The following is a 12,585-nucleotide window of genomic DNA, read 5'->3' as shown; positions in this document are numbered from 1 at the left end:
CTAGCCGCTGCTGGCCGCTGGCCGCTCGCGCCTGCTGGCTCCTGCTGGCTCCTGCTCCTTCCTGTATCCCTGTTGATGCGCATGCTCCTGCCCCCTGTCGCGGCTGCTGCTGCTGCTGCTGCCGGTCCTTCATTTCACGGCCTAATCGTCCACGACGCACGCACGTCCACCCTTCCACGCGCCCTGCAACTCTAGTGACAGGGATCTCGTGGGCAGGGGCCTGCCTGCCTTTCTCTCTGCCTCCGGCGGCTGGGGCTCTGCCCCAGACCCCGTGGCTCCTCTCGCTTCGCTCGAGTCGTTGGCTTGGGGGTATCTGCACCGTCGAGGGGGGCACCCAACGCCCGACTCGAGCGAAGCGAGAGGAGCAACCAGGGTCTGGGGCGGAGCCCCAGCCGCCGGAGGCACACCCTCCCACCCCGCCGGATCGGTGACTCGCTCGTTTCATGTTCTAATCCAGCCCGTTTCATGGAGGAGGGCCTGCTCGCTAGTGACCGCTGTTTCCCCGCAGGAACTGGGCGAAGTGCTAGTTGAAGTGTGAAAGTTAAATTGTTTGAGTTGTTTGGTTTGAAAAAGAAATGACTCGGTTGGAAAATTAAAAAAGAATATGGAGGCCTGGTAGGAAAAGGAATGCCAAAATAGTTTTTTTTTAAAGTTACAGATATCCTACTAATATAACCGAAAAAGAAATATTGCTCTATCGGAACTGAAATGGGAGATGGTTTATTCCATACTTAAAATTCCATGCACCTCTCACTGGCTAACTTAAGCCCTATCTAGCTTGGCCATTTGGGTTTTTTTTTTTGAGCCTTGAACTTTATTTATGATCATTGCGGTTTGCTGAAGCTAACCAATCCCGCTCGCCTCATTCATCACTGATGTGGTTGATTACTGCTATCCTCTAACGCTTAGCTAACCACTTGCCTACCCGCTTGGCTAATCACTTGGCTACTCATTTGGCTACTCATTTGGCTGCTCGGTTGACTGTTTACTCATTTATCATTCATCCGATTTATAAGTTCAGGTGTTGTTTAGGATGCGATAGAAAATTGAAATTGATGATAATTTCTTTTCTCCCCTGGCAGATTTTCTCGCTCGACGTCTGGCATGCTTCACATCTCGAGTCGATCCTACTCATCATCAGTCCTGCTGCCGCCGCTGCTGTGAGTGATCTCGAGGCTCTCAACTAGGTTTGGACTATATGCCCGATCCGATAACCGTGCAGCCCGCAGCCCGCTATCTATCTCCCTCTCGCGGTGCGTTGCTATTAGAGCGACTACTAGCACCGATTATATACCGATTCTACTGGCGATGCTACTAGCTCATGTACAAGCTCATGTACTAGTTTATGTACTAGTAGCTCATGCTTATTAGCTGATATTACATGCTGTGCTGATGCTACATGCTCATGCTGCTGCTAAGTTAATACTGCTAGTTAATACTTACTTAGTAGGTTACTACTAACTCATGTACGACTAGTATTAGCGAGAGTACATGCTGATAGCTGATAGGGCTGACAAACAGGCTGATAATGTACTACTGCTGGTTAATAGGACTAAACGATACTATTAGCTAGTACTAATTAATAGGATTAGCAGATAGGATTAGCCGATAGGAGTGGCCGATAAAACAAGCCGATATGACAAGCCGATAGAATTGGATAGAATCGGCGGATAAGAATGTCGATAGAATTGAGGGATAAGACTGGTAGGAGCTACTGACAGGGAAATCAGCTGGTAGCGGTCATACAGATTCCACTAAAAGTATTAAATATATAAATTGAGTCCGCCAGCTCATACTTTTTATAAACCACTAATTTGAAAGCTGCTGGTTGATAGAAAATTAGTAGCTGGAAATACCGGTGAGAAGTTTAATTGTGCTATTGGCTAAAATTTTACTAGCTAGCGAGGTAGTCATATCAGCTAATCACACTAGCGGATGTCGTGCTCTGTCGAGTACTATACTTTCTGGTCCATATTTACTTAATGTTCATTTAATAGTCAGCTGATATTTATTTAATATTTAGTTTATAATTGATACAATTGCTTTTAGGATTATTGGACCTGCTGGTTCACCTGGTGATATTGCTGGAGTTACTGGGTAACAGTGGTTGTTGCTGCTAATATTTTTAAGCAGGTGACTGTTCAGCTGCTCATCCTATCAATTGCTGCTACTTTCACCAGCTTTGCCTGCTGCCACTGCAAAAATAACCATTTCGGCTACCTAACTGCTCATAAAAGCTCAGTTAATAAAATATTACTGTGTCTATAAACTCTCCAACCCGTTCTCGTCCAGAACTACAGCACCTCGCAATTACCCCTGAGCTACCTCCTACCAACCTACCGCATATGGCCCGATCGCTTGATCGCCAGCCCAACCGCCCTTCACTACCAACTCAATTCCACTCACTCCTTTCTCACTCACTCCCCACCTCCCCTCACTCATTGCCGACCTTTTCCTTTTGCTCCTCCAGCGACACCTAGCCGGAAACCGTGTCCCGGACGACCACCGGCAATTTAGCCGGTCATACCTGGTCTTGGCAACTGCTAAATTTACGCACTTCTAAAATTAACCAGATAAGCTCCACGGGGCAACATGCCTCCGGCGGCTGGGGCTCCGCCCCAGACCCTGGTTGCTCCTGCTTCGCAGGAGTTGCCTGGCACCGTCGACGGAACGACTGGAGCGAAGGGAGAGGAGCAACCAGGGTCTGGGACGGAGCCCCAGCCGTCGGAGGCACATCCCCGCCCCAACAGAGTTGGCTGGTCGGAATAAGATTTCGTTACGGGCATCCAATTATGCACTGGAGATATTAGCCGACTTCCGGTATCATCAGGGGAAACTGCCGTGATCAGCTGTTTGAGTTAGTTGTAGGGTGGTGTTGGTTGCTTCGGAGAATTAAATTTAGGTTGACAGTTATTGGTCTTGAAAAAGTATCAATTAATACTGGCTTCCAGCAACTCAACTATTAATTAATATCTCTTTTCAATATAGCTCATATCAACCACTGCATGAACGCCATGCTATGCCATGTCATGCCGGTGTCCCTAGCTCGCTACTGATCTACACGGTCTGCTCACTAGGCGGACGTCGAGGTCGCCTTCATAACACGGCACTTTTTCGGTGACCATTTGCTTTGTAAAAGCGGATAAATCAAACTTGAAAATAGATGTTCCTGGTATTTACGTGCCTGCTCTGTCATCACGAAACCTTGGCACGTGCATATCACCTTCGACTGACCCCCCGGTATTGATCCCTGCTCTGTCTCACTGCATGCAATCTTACCCTACATTGTACGTTATCTGTCTGGATCAACGTTTGACGTTTAAAACTGCCTAAACCGTCCGACATGCAAACTTTATTCCCCCTGGTGCATCAGTCTCTTATTGTACGACAATTAAAGTTCATTTTTCACCAAACAGCAAATTGAAACAGTTGATCAAACTATGAAACTATTCAAATTCCGCTCACATGTTTCATGCTGTGCTTGTCAATTTTTTTTAGGCTAATATCCTGCTCCGACGGTTGGGCGTATTTTGCCGGATCTTCTACTGATAAGTGATAACCGCTTTTGGCCTGTTGATAATTAGCTGGGTGTTTATTACGATATAGAATAGGTGAAATTATAGCGTGGATTTTACCGTTGATTTTGTTGGGCAGTGGTGCTGGACTTTGCAAAAACACTCAGCTGAATTGTAATAACCGTAGTGATATTAATAATATTAATAATATTAATGTTTAATAATGCCTGGTTGATGATATTATATTCATATTTTAATGGTCCTACGGCGTATATCACCGAGGATAGCTGAGGATTCGATAGTGTAATGGCATGATTTTCCTGCGTTCCTCGTTGTCTGTCATTGGAAGCCTACTACTTTAAGAATTTCACTAATAATGTTTTCTCCTATTTCGGTGTTGAATACCGAAACAGTATATTGCACTTCAGAGTTACCCTTGGCAGGGCGGTCTGACTTTAGCCAGACGTGTGCAGGCTCGTACACCGAAAGACATAATAAAAATAGCCGAGATATTTGTACCTGCACAGCTGTAAACGAAGTGTTGTGCTGATGTTGTTGAGTTGAGCGAGGTGCAATACATGCAAACGGGCAGGCAGTCTTGACGGGAATGGTAGGTAGGCACCTCAAGGTAGAGGTATATCTAGTGGAATTAAAAAAAAGGATATGGTTCAAGATATCTAGCTAGTATTAGTAGTCATCAATGGTAGTTGTGGTTTAATTTACAATTGTGCCTACAGTCTAATAACAACCGATTAATTATTAAACAGTTCGGCTTGTAAACATAACAGCGAGCTTTCTGAATTGAGGATGATAACGAATAGCCATTAGCGGTGGTTGTGATCACATTATATGGTATCCACAGTCTAATGAAAATAGATTAATTATTATGACTATTGGACTTTAAACAATAGTACTAACAACTAACTAAATGTGACCTTGACGTTATTACAACCAATTATTCATTTATTTACTACTTAGACCAAAAGTAATAGCTTTTATTTCTGTTGCTTTGGAAGACTGCGGGTCAACTTGCCAAACGATTTAGCATCCTCTTTATCTTCTATGTTTAGCTCTAGCTCCATTTTCTCTTCGACCGTCGTCCCACGGAGAGTATCAAGCCTGTTACTGTTAGTTTCGCACTTAATCTTTTATGCATCGTACTTACGCTCTCTTGTCTCTATTAATATCCTCGTTGAGCTCTTGCTGTTTAGCCATTAACTCTCGGAACCATTTCTTAAATTTTGTCTCTTGAAATGCGATAATAGACTCAAAGTGTTTATTGAGTCGTTCTTTTCTAGCCAAGTAGATAGGGTCCTGACTTCTACTATCTTCCTGAAGCTGAGTATAACCATATCTAAAGATCTCACAAAGTGCTTGAGTTCCACCAAGGGGACTAACTTTTCTTGACTGATTGCCAGAATTTTCCAACGTGTCTAAATGTTTCTTATTGGCGACATTGATTCTGTGTGTCATAGTGAGAGCCCGGAAATTATTGTAGTGGCGCTCGATTGTTGTGTCAATGAGATCAAACATATATTTCGACATCAACACATCTCGTAGTTTAACAAAATCGCAGTGGTCTTCATTTTCTACCTCAGCAATTCCCCAGTCATAGACCCTTCCACGTACTTTGGGTTTTCCATTGTCAAGTGAAACTACTTCTTCTGATGAAATAATTGCAAACGGTGTACTCTCTTCCCAGATTTCTTTGTCTGATTTGTGAACAGCCGTTTTAGCCGAATCTTCTCCATTATACTCCATCTGCTCGCCATTAGCAGAAGGGCCATCTCTAAACGAGTTCATTCCGTTGAGAAGTTCATCAGAATCTGATGACTCGCCATTAGTATTATGACCATGGCTATTAAATCGGTTCAAAACATCACTGGCGTGGCCATTTTGTAGCCAGTTTCCTGCATTACGTTTCAATGCAGAATCTTCTTCATCACTACTGAGTCCATTCACTTCTGAGTCGAGCCACATGCTCGGCTCATAGATATCAATATTGTTGGCCCTAATTGCCTCGCGAATGTTCTTTTTAAACTCTTCAAGCTCTCCTCTTGTAAACGAGTCTGCTTTCGAAATCACTGGGATAAGATTGACTCGCCCGGCAAGTTCACTCATCACGCGAATATCCAAGGGCAACAATCCATGTCCAGATGGACGTACAAAGTACAAACAAGCGTGAACTCGTGTATCAACAAGATTTTTCCGAAACGGTTGCTCTTCACGCAACATATACATACGGTGCTGGTCGTCAATATACTTCACAAGTGGAACCCACGCAAAATCGTTGTTGGTGAAATCTCCAAATCCAGGTGTATCAATAACAGTAAAGTGAACTCGAAATCCTTGCTCCTCATAACTCGTCTCTCTGATGTCCAATCTGGTGGTTTTGGTCGAAGCTTCATAAAACTTATAACCTGGTGCCATCATGGGATGTATAGCCGACGACTTGGTGACCTCGATTCCGTTTTCGGTGTGAACAACAGACATGGATCTGTTGGCATCGTCGCTCGACATCTTATAGGTAGAACGGATCGGGTTATGGTCTTCGGGAGTCTCTTTGAACTTGTCGCCGAACAGAGTATTGACAAATGTTGTCTTTCCCAGACCCAGCTCTCCTACAACCATCAACGTAAAAGCAGCTCCTTTTTTGGCCACAATAGCACGTCTATTTTTAAGTTAGTATTCTGTTACTCTATGCTCTACACCTTGCTGATAGTCCTGGTCTTACCTCTGCTCTGGCAGGAACGATATCAACTTTTCACCAGCATTATTGATGACCTTCATGTGCCCATCAGACTTTTCCACTATTTCAGCGCTTTGTGTCTGAGCTGGCATTGATGTTGGCAGGCTCGGAGGGACCACCGTTGGTTCAGCCTGGGGCTGTTCAGTATTGCTCTCAGTAGAGTCGTTGAGAGTGGCTGTTTCATCCACAGCATTGCCACGGTACTCGTCATTGGCCGTTTCCACGGACGTGGTGTCATTAACACTATTATCAGGATTCCAGCCGTTAGACGAGCTCTCCGCAGCGACTGTGGAATTAGCATCTGTACTGGGTCTCTCTTCAGAAGGCGATTCACGAGTGAACCCAAGACTCTCCATAGACGAGTTTCTCATCAAATCAGCACCAATGGAGATATTATGCGACGAGTAGTCCTCGTTCAAAGCCAGACGGATGTCTGACATGTCCTGGTCTGTTGTCTCCATGATATCTCGAGTCAATCTGCCAAATCTAAATTATTCTTCAGTACCACTTCACAAACTCGCCAGCCAACAGTCAGTGTAGATGTGGGAAATACAAAGAAAAAAAAACAGCCGAATCACACTCGCAAACGCCACGCTTTACACATATCCTATATCTCTTTACAGGCACACTCATCTGGATAAATCCGCCAGCCGATGCAGGGCCCTCACCCACTATGCTGCCCATTCATTATGCCTCATACCTCTTCATTATGGCTAGGGAACTGCCTCCAGCGGCTGGGGCTCCGCCCCAGGCCTCGTGGCTCCTCTCGCTACGCTCGAGTCGGTTCCGTCGACGGGCCCAGCAACTCTTGCGAAGCAAGAGCAACCAGGGTCTGGGGCGGAGCCCCAGCCGCCGGAGGCAAATGTGCACCCATAAGAGATGATATTTAATATATACAGTCGCTATTTACAAAGTTATGCAGAGGAGGATGGCAGAGCGCGGGGGGTGGGTGCGCGGAAGATGTCGCCCTTTTCTTTCATGGACTTGATCATGGCTCCCTCGGTGTCCTGCTGCGAGGGGTCCGGACGGGGTTCCGTCAACGGGGCTGGAAATTAGTTAGTATAAGCTGCCCACCAGAACTCTACTCTTGGTAAACCAGGGTATCCATAATGAAACTCAATAAAGAACCAGTAGAAATAAACTTACTCTCGAATACAGTTCCCGACATGACTACACTGGCAGGAGTCTTGCCGGCATCAAACACATAACCAACGTAGTCGACGACATCTCGCTCAACAGTGTCGACCTTGTCAGACCCACGAGCTACTTTGACCAGTTTCTGTCTGGACTCGATTCTGTAAATGATCTGAACATGGGTCAAGGGCGAATCGGGCAGCATCATAGGCTGAATAGCCATGATGCGAGGCACCGAATGGAATTTGACGAGCTTCCATTCTAGTCTGGTTCCGGCTGGAACAGACTTGACTCGCTGTTGTAAAGCCTCATACACCCAAATGCTCATTGAATCTTGAATAGAAGCCAGCTGATTAGCAGCAAATGCTTTATTGACAGCCACGTAATTCTCCAGTGCCAGGTTCTTCCACTCGACGAATCGAGGCTTGATCTTAGACTTGAGTCTGAATTGTGCCACCATAGCTGTATTCTGAAACAAAGCAATAGCTCGTCTCCACGCACTTCTCGCGCGAAGCAGAGGATGTGTGAAAAGAGAAGGAAGATTTTTAGCTGCCGGGTGGATATACACATCTGCCAGTTCGTTAGTACTGCTCCTCCTCTTCTATATCCTTACACACTTCAACATGATTTTCACAAAACAAACCAAAAATCACAAAACAATCACATTCCACCACTCAAAACCCCAGAATCTCCTCCTGATCCTTCAGGTCCTCATCAAAACTCACCAGTAGCAATGCCCAAATGCTGGATCTCAATCTTGGCTCCTCCCTGGGACTGAGCAGGGGCCTTGTCGGCGTATCCTCTCACGGCAAACCCGCCAACTGCAGACCGTCCAGCAAAAACACCCCCCGCCGAGAACCCAGGTCTCAAGACAGTCCTCAACACGGGACTCAAACCTCTCGAGCTCACAATCATGTTCCTATCACCGTTTAACTCTCACTCTCCCACTAACCGACTCTCCCCCTTCACCAACATGAAATTATTGAAATTCCTTGCCCCGGTAGCCGCGCGGCTCGCTAACCGGATCCGGAGACCTCAGGGGGGCAGAGGGACTCAAGGTCCAGGACCTGCCTCCGGCGGCTGGGGCTCCGCCCCAGACCCTGGATGCTCCTGCTTCGCAGGAGATTGGCCGGGACCGGCGAGGGAACCGACTCGAGCGCAGCGAGGGAACCGACTCGAGCGCAGCGAGGGAACCGACTCGAGCGCAGCGAGAGGAGCAGCGGGGTCTGGGGCGGAGCCCCAGCCGCCGGAGGCAGCACCCCCCAAAAGAAAGATTAATTTTGTGATATTTCCGGTTTTACAGGCCCGGGACGATTACAATTCGACGCCAGTGGACGAGCCGACCTCAGAAGGAGCGGGCGAGGCGGCGTCAGCAGCAGCAGCGAGCTTCTCCTTCAAAGAAGAGGACGAGCCGCCCGAACCGCCCAAGAACTTGACAGTGACAGGACGGAGAACGGTGTTGTAGACCCATCTGGCACCGTTGTATTGAGGAAGACCCAGGTAAAGGAACAGAATGGTCTTGAAAACCCAGTAGAAAGGAATCCAGTACAGAATGGCCTTCGACCAGAACTCGAACACGCTGAAAGCGGCATACACCACCCAGTACGTCAAATAATGAGTATCGTCAGCAGACGACTTGGTCTCAAGAGCCAACAAAGAATAGTATCCGGGAATCACCAAAGTGACGAAGTTGGCGAGCAATTGGCCGATACTGTCCTTCTGTTAGTAAAAACTGTACGAACGGGGGACATGCCTCCGGCGGCTGGGGCTCCGCCCCAGACCCCGTGGCTCCTCTCGCTTCGCTCGAGTCGGTTGCGTCAACGGTCCCAGCCATCTCCTGCGAAGCAGGAGCAACCAGGGTCTGGGGCGGAGCCCCAGCCGCCGGAGGCACGAGACCCGGACACCAGTGACTTACCCTCCGACGTTGACGAAAATCAACAGGAAGTATAAGCCGAACCCTCCAAGGGCACCGTAGGCCTTGGGAAGACCGGTTTGCTTCTCGAGGTTCTTGAGAGCTGGGTACTTTTCAAGTTCCTGTGTGATTGTTAGTAGTGGCCGACCGAGCAACCAATGACACCTGTCAGACAGACCCGCCGGGATCCGGGGTGAAAAATTGGAGTTGGAACTGGCTGATTCAGTTGTCTGGATGGAAATTGAAGCCAACTGGACCGAACATTCCAGAATCCAGATCCTTTTGCAGTTCCGAGACCCCCTGGTACCTGAATTGCGGTACCTGGCAGAAGAGCTGGTCAGACCGTGACAATTGCCACTGTTTTATACGTACACCATCGACTTTGTTGATAAAGGCAAAAGCCTTATCCTGAACGGCTGTGAGTTGTTCCATTGCGAGATTTCCTGAGAGTTTGATTTTCTTATCTGTTCACGGGTCAATTGAAAACTGTGGTGGATGAGGAGTTCATTCAAGTGAGGTGAAATGCAGAAGAAGAAAAAGAGACCACTACAACGCCCGCCCGATCGGAATGGCTTGCATCACCCACTAGCTAACTCGCTGGTGCGGCTGCCTTCACCTCCCGGCTAACCCACCATCTCCGGCCCCTTCTCCACCCACTAAACCCGGTTCACAGCGAGCTCTGGAGCCAATTGGGGTCAAATTGTTCCAAGGAAGGTTGTCGGAGAGGTGCTGAAGAGTAATTGAAGCGGAAATGAGGGCCATTGAGCGGTGAGAGCTGCTGGCGGCCGATGACGTAGCGGCGATCCCAGCCTCACCGAGGTCCGGGCTTGCCTCCGGCGGCTGGGGCTCCGCCCTAGACCCTGGTTGCTCCTGCTTCGCAGGAGTTGACGGGGGACCGGAGACGGACCGACTCGAGCGCAGCGAGAGGAGCAGCGGGGTCTGGGGCGGAGCCCCAGCCGCCGGAGGCAGACCCTCCCCCTGGCGACCGCGGACAGCGCGGACATCGCGGGTTTATGCAGGGTGCGGACCCTGCTTGTGGGGTGCCCGGTGGTACGTCCACGGAGCGGTGAAGAGTCCGCTGGGGAGAGTTTGGCCATCGGGGGTGTATAAAAGAAGGGTGTTGGTCGTGGATTGATGACTTTTTTCATCACTCAGCTTCACTTCACACTCAGCTTCTACTCTATCAACTCTTACTACTATCACAATTGCAAATTCAACACTTTTAAATATGTCGTCTCCTTCTTCTTCTTCTTCTAACACAGTCTACTTCGTTTCTGGCGGAAACAGAGGAATTGGTCTTGCTTTAGTCAAGAATCTGTCTTCTATCGCCGACTCGGTTGTTATTACTACAGCTCGTGCTCCTGCTACAGCCTCTGATCTCCAGGACTGGCAAAAAGTCCACTCCAATGTCCATGTTCTCAAATATGACGCTGCTGTTCATAGCGATGCCACTAACCTGGCAAGTCAAATTGAGAAACTCGTTGGCGGAATTGATGTGTTTGTGGCTAATTCGGGTATTTCTGAAGAGCCCATGACCGTGCTTGACACTCCTGTCGAGTCATGGGCTCGATTGTACGCCATCAACACACTTGGTCCCATTGTTCTTTTCAAGGCTCTGTATCCACTTCTCGTCAAACGAGACACTCGTAAGGTTGTTTTCATCAGCAGCGGACTCGGATCTCAAAAGAACATGTCGGATGCATTTGGCACCTCTTCCTACGGCCAGTCGAAATCTGCACTCAACTTCACTGCCAAGGAATTGAGTCTTGAGCTTGCTAAACAGAACTTCATTGTCGTCCCTGTGCACCCTGGTCTCGTTAATACCGACATGGGCAGCGGATATGTCGATAACTTGGGAAAGAATTCTGGCGAGTTTGCCGACGTGCTCCGCTCCAACGTCATGATCTCCACCGACCAGAGCGCCGCTGGCATCGCCAACGTTATCACCACTCTCTCTACACAAGACAACGGCATCTTCCTCTCCTACGACCGGTCTTCCCTCGAGTGGTAACTTCCTCCACACTTTTTTTTATTTATTTATATATTTATTTCCACCATTAATTGATTAACTGATTGACACTACCGTACATATCCGGAAATCTCAGGGGTACACCGCATATCCCCTTCCCCAGTATCTCCTGCCTGCCTCCGGCGGCTGGGGCTCCGCCCCAGACCCTGGTAGCTCCTCTCGCTGCGCTCGAGTCGTTTTTCGTCCCTATCTCCGGTAACTCCTGCGAAGCAGCAGCAACCAGGGTCTGGGGCGGGGCCCCAGCCGCCGGAGGCAGACCCCACTCACCCCCCGGACCAGGATCTGAGTCAGCAGCGCAGGTTGTTCGCGGTTTCACGGGCGGTCGAGGGTGGTGTACAGGGAGCCGGGGTGGTGATAGAAGTTTCCCCGGGGGATGCGCATCCCGCGTGGGGGTCAGAGGGAATCGACTGCTTCGGGCATGGCAGGACAATACGAACGGCGGGTGGAGGGGCAGCAGCAGCAGCAGCCGGGGCACCACAGCCAAGCCGGGGAAGCGTCTGGGGCAGACAGGGAAGCAGGCAGACAGGCCCGGGTTAACCCAGGTTTCTCCGCGATGGGCCGCGGGTGGGCTGGGGCTGGGACTGCATGCGCTCACACGGAATCTCCGTAAGACCTGCGTCTGCCAATGGACCAGTGAATACCGTCCAGTTTACCGTGATTTGCGGCGGCAGGCGGCGATACTGACACGACACAGCCGTTTCACCTGGCGGTCCGGGTAGTGTCGGGATGTGTGCGAGCAGCCAAGATCGGGTACCAGACGGGTATTTACCAGGGGTGTGCCTCCGGCGGCTGGGGCGGAGCCCCAGCCGCCGGAGGCAGACCCCCTCTCCAGGGACCCACCACCCCGCGAACGAGCGAAGCGAACCACGGGGTCTGAGGCAGAGCCCCAGCCGCTGGAGACAGGTGGTCCGCGGTGGAGACAGGTGGTCCGCCGGTGGGGAACAGATCGCAGGGGGTGGTTTGTCAGCCATCACTCGAAACAGGCTAATTTTTTTTGTCATTTGCAGCAACTGCAGAGGGGAAATGACCCTCGCTCGCCCCGCTTCGTAATCGCTGCTGCAGCTCTACTCCGCTGGGTGAAGGAAGCTGCAAAGGAAAATTTCAATGTACAAAGCGGGGTGATAGGCGGTCGCAGTTGCCGGATCAGGCGCGTATTACCCCCCAATTTCCAAGTGGGGGTATTTACACGCACAAGGAGGCATTACTGGTGCAATCGTCGTCAACGTAAACATGTCCGACGGGCCCC

General features: G+C 49.4%; 3 protein-coding genes across 3 annotated transcripts; 1 reads left to right on the top strand and 2 right to left on the bottom strand.

The window, feature by feature from the left end:
* Positions 1-4,676: 4,676 nt before the first annotated feature.
* Positions 4,677-6,146, bottom strand: CDC12 (septin CDC12; the record flags this gene model as incomplete). The annotated part of the gene is made up of 1 exon (XM_018882452.1): positions 4,677-6,146. The coding sequence occupies one exon, from the start codon at positions 6,144-6,146 to the stop codon at positions 4,677-4,679; it is 1,470 nt and encodes a 489-aa protein (XP_018734760.1).
* Positions 6,147-7,345: 1,199 nt separating this feature from the next.
* Positions 7,346-7,858, bottom strand: MBA1 (Mba1p; the record flags this gene model as incomplete). Its single annotated transcript, XM_018882442.1, has 1 exon — positions 7,346-7,858. One exon carries the CDS (start codon positions 7,856-7,858, stop codon positions 7,346-7,348), a length of 513 nt encoding a protein of 170 aa, XP_018734759.1.
* A 2,680-nt stretch (positions 7,859-10,538) lies between these two features.
* On the top strand, positions 10,539-11,321 carry AWJ20_530 (uncharacterized protein; the record flags this gene model as incomplete). The annotated part of the gene is made up of 1 exon (XM_018882431.1): positions 10,539-11,321. The coding sequence occupies one exon, from the start codon at positions 10,539-10,541 to the stop codon at positions 11,319-11,321; it is 783 nt and encodes a 260-aa protein (XP_018734758.1).
* Positions 11,322-12,585: the final 1,264 nt, after the last annotated feature.

Source organism: Sugiyamaella lignohabitans, chromosome A (assembly GCF_001640025.1).
Source record: "Sugiyamaella lignohabitans strain CBS 10342 chromosome A, complete sequence".
NCBI classification, from domain to species: Eukaryota; Fungi; Ascomycota; class Dipodascomycetes; order Dipodascales; family Trichomonascaceae; genus Sugiyamaella; species Sugiyamaella lignohabitans.
This window is presented reverse-complemented; position numbering and strand designations above follow the sequence as displayed.